At 33.1% G+C, this 8,841-nt stretch overlaps 1 protein-coding gene across 1 annotated transcript; it reads left to right on the top strand.

Moving 5' to 3' along the window:
• Nucleotides 1–2,991: 2,991 nt before the first annotated feature.
• LOC141451892 (uncharacterized) lies at nt 2,992–8,178 on the top strand. The gene is made up of 3 exons (XM_074123673.1): nt 2,992–3,193; nt 5,406–5,577; nt 7,083–8,178. Exons 1-3 carry the CDS (start codon nt 2,995–2,997, stop codon nt 7,411–7,413), a joined length of 702 nt encoding a protein of 233 aa, XP_073979774.1. The 5' UTR covers nt 2,992–2,994; the 3' UTR covers nt 7,414–8,178.
• Nucleotides 8,179–8,841: the final 663 nt, after the last annotated feature.

Below are 8,841 nucleotides of genomic sequence, written 5' to 3'. Positions count from 1 at the left end.
GTGGTATTGGATTTTTTAATTACAGATAAATAGGAGTTCGCTCCTTTTATCCGTCATCTATATACAACATTACTTCCAAAAAATACTTATTCATGATACTCCCAAAAATTTAAGATGGAAACCTAAATCCCAGCTATTCCTGGATCTTTAAAACAAAGTACAAATCAAGTGATAGTGCAAATATTGGCGAGGTAAACTTTTTTAAGTTTAAAGATAGTTGAAAATTACCAGGCAGCTAATTCGCGAATCCAGAAAATAATAACCTTGTTATGTACCTTTCAATTAAGAAAAACTACGGATTGTGAGTCTATCTTGAGAGATCGACTTATACTGTGCTGAATCCTGGACGATGTGTAAGAAGTTCTAATCGCTGAGAATACAAGACGTTCTACGTCGTTAAAAAATGGTTCGAACTGCCCTCACCGCTGTTAAAATAATTTCAATCCACTGGGGATCAATGACACTAGGAAACAACCTTAGCAAAATAAACCTCTATTTACTTTAAAGTTTAAAAATTTGAGTAAAATGGTTGATTAAACGCTAAAAGGTACACAAATTAGCAAGCCCTCAACATTTCATTAATATTTCATTGATATCATTTGAGTAATTTTACTGCATTAAATTTCATTAATATTTATTAGAATTTATTAGATGTCACAGACGCTTATGCTGGCTATTTTCGCCTACAAAATATTTGATCAAGTAGCAAACCAATTAACTTAGATTGATTGTAATATCTATTTATCTATAATCAAACTATTAATCACAGATTAAAAAGAAATTGTGAGGCTAAAGATTTCAAGAACTTTTTTAAAAAAATGCCTACACCCACACACTTCAATGGTTTTATTTTATTTGATTATTTTTAAAACAAAAATCGTCGGTTTAAGTTCATTCGCTAGTGCACTTCATGCATTAGTCAAGCGTTATTAATAATAATAATAGACTTTTATTTAAGAAATTTTCCAGTTCCACTATCATGATCGACTTGTTGGCCACCCCAGTTCTAAACCATGTACACCGCTGATATTCCTACCAATCCTCATACTTTTCTTTTTACTTATGCCGATGATACAGCAATCCTCACTCCTCATAAAGACCCGGTCCTTGCCTATCGCTCTCTTCAATCCCATTTAGAATCTCTTGAGCCTTGGATAAAGAAATGGTTAATTAAAATAAATGAAAGCAAATGTACGAGTAATTACATTCTCCCTAAGGCGAACTATTCTTCCACCCGATAACCTAAACCTCACTCCTCTTCCAACAGATTGTGTTAAGTACCTAGGACTTCATGGACAAACGTCTAACCTGGACTCCACTAACTAGACTCAAACGGAAAGAACTAAACAGACGATTCAAACTTCACTCTAGACTTGTTGACAAACGATTTAAGCTTCACCAAACAATAAACGACTTATGTACACAATGATACTAAAACCTGCCTGGACTTACGGAATGGAACTTTGGAGCTCAGCCAAAGCTTCCAATATCTATAGAATCCAATCCTTCCAGTCTAAAACACTCCGTCGAATCGCTTATGCTCCTTACTTTGTTTCTACCTTGCACCGAGATTTCCTTGTTCCTTATGTTTCAGAAGCTATAAGATCCCGTTATATTAAATTCCACACGTCAATCATTTCACATCCTAATCCACTGGTATCCCAACTTACCTCACTGCCTGCAACTCCAAGACGGCTGAAGCGCAGGTGGCCTCGCGGTCTACTCTGTGAAATAAGTGCCAGTGGACGATATTGAACTGTTTTTCTTTGGGAGTTCCATCAATGGGTGTATTCTCCCCTCACGTTACTCATGTATATACTTGTGACATGTTGTATCAGTTTCACTTATTGCAGAAATATACTGCAGTTGTCAAAATAAAGTGAAAAAAAAAGAAATTATCGTACACTAATGTTTTCAAAGTACAAAAGTCACAGCTAACGCCGTCTGTTAGAGTTTGGCAACAAAATAAAAACGAAATAATTGGTTTTTTGTAAAATAATATAATATTATTTAATATTAACCCAGAAACAATTAATCTGGGTTAATATTAAATAATATAGTTTTCTTCAACTACGTTCTTAATCTAGGTGCTCTACTCACAATGAATGTTATATAAAATAGATAAAGACATGCTTTTTTTTTAGGACAGCCACTAAATTATTAAAGTATTTAATTACAAGTACTCAATTAAAGGGACTACAGTAAATTACTATAAAGAAATCAATAATTATTGTTTTATAACTCTACTTATTATTAACTATGTGTTATTTGTGCTCTCGAATACTTCTATTAGACGAATTGAAGTTTCAAATTTTGTTTTAACTCCGTGATTCAAATTCAAACAGTAACCAACTCTAACTTTGTCTTTCTGTTTTAATGTGCATTTGTATGTGGTTACTCAGAACAGAGATCAATCAGGAAAATAATTTAGAATAGAATTAAAATATAGTGCCTATTTATTTATGAACGTGTAATATACATTTTATGGTTAATATAACAAAAAATTATTGTAAAAGAAATGACCGGCATAAGGGTCTGTGACATCTAATAAATTTTAAAAAATATTAATGAAAAGTTAATACTGTAAAATTACTCAAATGATATCAATGAAGTATTAATGAAATGTTGGGTACTTGTTGATTTGTTTACCTTTCTGCGTTTAATCAAACCTATTATACTTAAATTTTTTTAACATTGCAATTTATACCAGTTGTAGAGCAAACTTTTCTCTATAGTTTAAAGAATTCAATAGAATCGGAACAATTCGAAAAGCGATATAGAGGTATCAACCCTTAAATAACTGTCCTACCGGGCAGTTTTAATTATCAAATATTTTCCATATTTTATTTAATTATTTAATTAAATTAACAAGGGTCTCGCTTTTCCATTTTAGAGAGACCTGTAAAATATAAAAACAGGTAGGAGTGCTGTTTTATGAACCAAGAACTGATCGATGTTGCATCTAAAAATTTGTGCGCAAGTCACTAGTATTATATGAATCTGAGTCAGTCAGTATTGTATGTATTGAACGCTGAGATGGCGACGATTCCAACCTCTGAATTTCAAGTGCACAAACTTATTGATTTAGTTCGAGCTAACAGATGTCTGTACGAACCCTTGGATGTGAACCACAACAACAGAGCTGTTATCAACAGCGTGTGGCGAGCTATTTCTTATGAGATGTGCCAGCCAGGTAATTTTCTTGTATTTCAGTTGACCGGGTTGCTGGATATTACATTTTTACCTTAAGGACTCCGAATTTTTGAATAGATTTGTCCGAATTTCTTTTTGTCTTAAAATATTTTCTTTTTGTTAAAATAATCCATTACATACGTGTTAATTTACTTCATACTGCTGGATTACTGAATGACTGACAGCGCTTCGTTGTTAGTATGTGCATGGAGTCCCCTAAGTATCTAAATGTCTGAATAGCTTAGTATTCTAACTTTCAGATGTTAGGAAATAAATTTAATACACTGAAGTTTCAAAATATACATATATTTATTTAAGTAAAATCAAAATATAAAAATGGGCACATAAAATACAATCTAGTAATTTCGGTAGCATGAAGTTTCTTTATCGATACGATGTTTGTCCTGATAAGCCATTAGTGTCGCCTCCTCAGTTACTTAATGCGTACTATGTTTTATCTGCTACAGCCAAAACTGGCTTTTCCCCTAAGGTGTTAATGACAAACCACTTTTGAGAAAAGGTCAGAGACGAGTGCCTAAATTGTTAGTAGCAGGAAATAGATCGCAATTAGTTGACATGAAGTCAACCGCATTAAGCGATGTAAACACGTTTTTCTTAATGGTGATGGAGTTCGCCACAGAAGGTATCTATCTAAAAATCTTCCTATGCCCAAAATAGGTATTAGCCCGTACAGGTAATGTTCTTTATTCTGCACCCTATTCCGTTATACCTTAAAATAAGTTGCAGAATTGTATCTATTAAGATGCTTCTTGCCAAAACTAATTTGATCATGGTAAGTCACCTGAGCTCAGTAGATGCAACTTAATCACTCTTTTCTGATTATGTGTCTCTTCTGCTGGAAAAAACCCTTAAAAGACCAGAAACTGCTAAATTATTGCTGCTTGAATGTAGTATGATTTAAATATTAATTTTATTTTTCATAAATTAAAAAAAAATCCTGTAAAAATTATGTTTGGGTTTCTCAAATTTTCTGTAAAAAAGAAGAGGTCACATCTTCATTTATGAAAACAGTTTTTCACAACAAAGTAGAACAAGTAAATTTCGATAATATAGTTGCCAAAAAATAGGTATAGTTTTCAGAAACTGTTCTTGTTCTGGAAGTTACAATGTTTTAAAAATAGCTCAAACTGTGCGAACCGATTTTTGCAATCAAATGATTAAAATCTCCTGCTTGTAGGGGTTTCTCGACGCTGTACATATATCTAATGAGAACTTAGCCTCACTCATGTGAGATTCCCCTAAAAATTATTATTATTAATCTTAAGGCGTATCAACTGCGTTGTCATTGGCGCCCGAAGCTTTTTTCAGTGCATTGCTGGTCTCCGTACAGAATTCTCTCGTTCAGACAATACCGTCCATCACAGACGGTGAGCTGTAAGAAGAACCTAGGAAGTGAAAATCTAAAGGCCGGCTCATGGAATCATCCAGAATATAGAATAGAATAACCGCATACAATGCGAACTAAATTACGTAGTCGGAGTTCTAAGTTTGAGGTTCTGATTACTAAGTTTCTTAAGAGGGTAGTTTTCTCTCAAAAAGTAATTCCTTGATTAGATTTAGCACCTTCTATCGGTTCTTGCTAGAGACTTCACCTATTCAGAATTTTAGCTACTTACTTACAGCTGCACTTTACCTGCCCAAGCCAAGCCTACCAGTCCTTAAATAAAATCCCAACTGATTAAATAAAATAATTAAATAAAATCTGTAAACGTTTTAGCCGCAAAAGCGGAGTTTAACAAGAAAGTAAAACAGAACAATCTATCAAAGGGAATGTTAGTTCCAAATAAAGTAGTCACATACGTACACACGTAGTATATGCGTTCTGTGTGTGGCTAATGGTTTATATATGTATGTGCTAAAGGAGTTTTTACTGAAACATAGAGAGTCATTCTTTATCCAACTGTTCTACGGGCAGTTTTATTACTTGTTAAGCATTTCAATTAAACATTTCAGGATGAAAATGTAGTAAACAAATTTATTGCAGATTTGTGTTACTTGAGCCGTTTTTTTTATATTATAGTGAGATATGGGAACGAAAGAACTCTGTCTGGAGGCCGGCGGTGCACTGAAAATAACTCCGGGCGCCAATAACCTCAGATGTTGACGCACCTTAAAAAACAAACAAATAAATAAAATACAGGAATAAAAAAATAAAGTGAGATACTTCATTCATCAGATTGTATTTGTTCAAGAGTCTGTGTGCCGTGAAAAATGGATAAATTTAAGAAGCAATTACGCTCGGGAATTGAGGAAAACTAGAAGGAAGATTCACGAAATGGAAATTTATCCGAAAAGAAAATCACTTTCTCAGTGGGCACATTATGAAGCATTAAGTTTTCTGTCGCCCTTCGTCAAAACAAGATTGTAAGTATGCACCAACTTAGTTGCAATTGGTGTTTCCGCGAGTTTCTTTCTGGGCAATTCACAAATTTTCTTCCATTACTGATTTTTACTAAACTTTGAAGTTACTTAAACAAGTTAATTTTTTGTGTCAATTCAAGTACTTTTTACCGACCACTAATACCAATACTAATTATGTTTCAGTATTAGGAATTCATCGATGGTCTAAAATACTTCACTTTACTACTTGAGTAGGGAAAAATATCTAAATAGATTAAAAAAAGTGTTCATTTTGAAAATTATAAAGGAAGACTTCAACTGTTTTGGATAAAAATTGTTATAAATATAACAATTTGTATAAATTGTTTTGTTTTTTAGCTATAAGTTCAAAGTTAAATGCTCTTAAAACTAAAAAAGATGAATCGAAATTACTAGGTAAATTTGATGGTATTCGGGACAGTACAGGAATTTGGACTGTGTTCGGTTTATTGAGGAGTTTCTCCTAAATTACATTAGAACCAAAATAATCGCTGTTGCCAAATGTCGCGAATATTTAATCTATTTGCTCTGCCCTCACGCTGGCCGGCAACCAGATACTTTTTATTGACCCATTCACCTCACACCAAATGATGAAATTCTTGCGCTATGTAAGAATGGAAAGCTGTGTCGGAATGTTTATTGACCCTGCTACTCTTCCCAATTTACGTTGCATTCTTGGAATTACGGAAGTGTGTCAGAATACATGATGCGCACGAACAGTTTGACTTTGGCTGCAATTCTGCGTCTAACTTAAAAGATGATATTTCTAACCCTGGACGAAAATTGGGCTAAGTTAGCTTCACCATAAATCTAGACCATTCCAAGCTTATGGTTTTCCGTAATTGTTGGCTCTTTGAAAAGGTAATCAATGCTAGCATAATAGAGAGAAGTTTAAAATTCTTACAAATAATCGGCACTACCTTTACAACTTGTTTGAAATTTCAACCCTCTTTTTTTTGAAAAAATCGGCATGATTTGCAATGAATAGCAAAGCGTTTTTTCTACCACTTAAGTCCACGGGTCTGATAAAACGAGCATTTTTTCATTCCATGGTACGTGTTATCCCTCTTGCATGCTTCTCCAATACGTAGTCCTATTGATCTTGCTTTGGTCTGATTTATCAGTTTAAAGAAGAGTTTGAAGGTCTTTTGTGTAGAGTAGTTCCGAAACCATATTATAGGTTTCTCAGGTTAACACTTGGTATAGGTTTATTTCGCACTTCTGTTGCTTTGTGCTCATTCAGCAGAAAGAGTAGCAGCTCAACAAGGCTTTAAATTAACAGCCTTTTAGTTCAGCAGGTAGAGGTCAGTTCTCTTTGAGATGTACATGACAGAGGAAGCACTGATCACATTGTTTGTAAGTGTCATGCCAGAAAATTATCAGCAACTACTCAAGTGCAGCCATTTGAGTATTGATTGATAATCTTTCTAACGTTTTTTTTACTTGCACTGCATTATGTTATGTTTATTTATTTAAGTATTTATTTTTAGGGATACAATAGAGAAGGAAGCGGACAATAGGGTAGGAATTAAGCTGGAGAGATTGGATTCTCAGGAACCAGATCCTCTGACACTAACAGAAGTCGCTGAAGAGGTATCTTCTTCAGATAACGTCGCAAATAACGAGGGACTAGCAAGGTGGACCTCCGATTTGGACGATGATCGTCTGTTCTTATTAAGTCTATTGCCATTAATGAAGAGATTACACACACTGGATAATTGTAGGTTTAGAATGGAGGTACAAAGTTTGCTTTTGAACAAATTGCAGGCCCAGCTGCAATCCCTGGACCCTCTAGCTACTGACGCTCCAGACAGTGTGTGAAATCAAAGTGCGTAAAGTTAGTTCAAATTGTAAAGTGTAATATAAAATATAATCCTTAATAATATGTAGAAACAATTCAGTTTATCTGTTACAGATAAGTTATAGTTCTTTCAGGGAGGTAGATATAAGATTAATAATTTCCATCTGTTGTGAGAACACTTTCTTTTTTAATCTCTCTTTATCAAAATAATCAAAATAAATAAATGATATGTTTGTCATATTATTAAAGAGATTTTTCTAAAGGTTAAACCAACATTAGTCCTGGAACTTATCGTGAAAATGAACATGAAAATTTGTTTCCTATCAATTGTGGATGTCCATTTTTCACTGAAGTTATACAAATATTTTATCTTAATCAAGTGATAAAAGAACAACAGTTTTCTGATTTTTGCTATGTAAGATTACCATGTGTTATGTTTTTTACAATTATTTAACTGTTCATTAAAGTATTGCAATTTTTGTTTAATTTTAAAGATTGAGTTGTATTATTTTGATTCAATCATATGTATAACTTTAAATTAGGTTTTTATGTTTACTTTGTATGCGTAGAAGAAGAATTGAAATTGTTTATTGAGCTACACAGTATTTATAATCTAATCTGCTGTAGTTGCCAGCATGTTCTAATGTGTTAGTCATTCTAGCTAAGGTTTTCCTGTTTTATAAGTTCTATCTCCAAATTCCTGCGACCCAATATGTAAAATTTTGCTATACTTAATGGCAGTATTATACCTACAATATGTATATTACACATATGTGAAACAAAAATATTCTACTATTCTAGCTAATATTTCCGAATTCACCTTTTTTTAAGAGTTATTTTTTCAAATTAGGTTGATTAACTATTTATATTCTAGCTCAGTGTTTTTTTAAGAAATTTACTATGAAATAAGGAAGAACCTGACAGTACCATATTGTACAGCTCTGGTAAATTGTTATTTGAGATTAAAATCTCACTTTTTTGTCTATCTAGGACGGGTTTACATTTTTTCTAGTGTATTTTTAAGCATTCATTATGAAATTCGGACGACCTAAAATGTGACATCTAGCGCTGCTCTGGTAAATGGTTATTTGAGATTAATATCACCGTATTTCGTAAAATCTAGGCATGGATTATGCTTTTCCCTGTGTTTATTAATCATAAATTATTAAATATGGGCGACCAAGACTGTAACAACCAGCACTGATCTTCTAAAAGGTTATTTGAATTAAAAATAATTTAACCAAATACATGGTTATCGTACATGGTTGTCCATGATAAAAATCACATCCTTTTAGTCAAACTAGACCAAAATTCCTTATTTTTTAAATATTTTTTACGCACATTCTATGAAATAAGAACGACTCAGTCTGTAGTCCATAACATACAGCACTGCACTAGGAAATAATTAACTAAGATTATAATCATAGTTTTTTCGTCCATCTAGGTCA

Source organism: Rhodnius prolixus, unplaced genomic scaffold, assembly GCF_049639745.1.
Source record: "Rhodnius prolixus isolate KJV_2025 unplaced genomic scaffold, Rpr scaffold_14, whole genome shotgun sequence".
Lineage (NCBI taxonomy): Eukaryota > Metazoa > Arthropoda > Insecta > Hemiptera > Reduviidae > Rhodnius > Rhodnius prolixus.
This window is presented reverse-complemented; position numbering and strand designations above follow the sequence as displayed.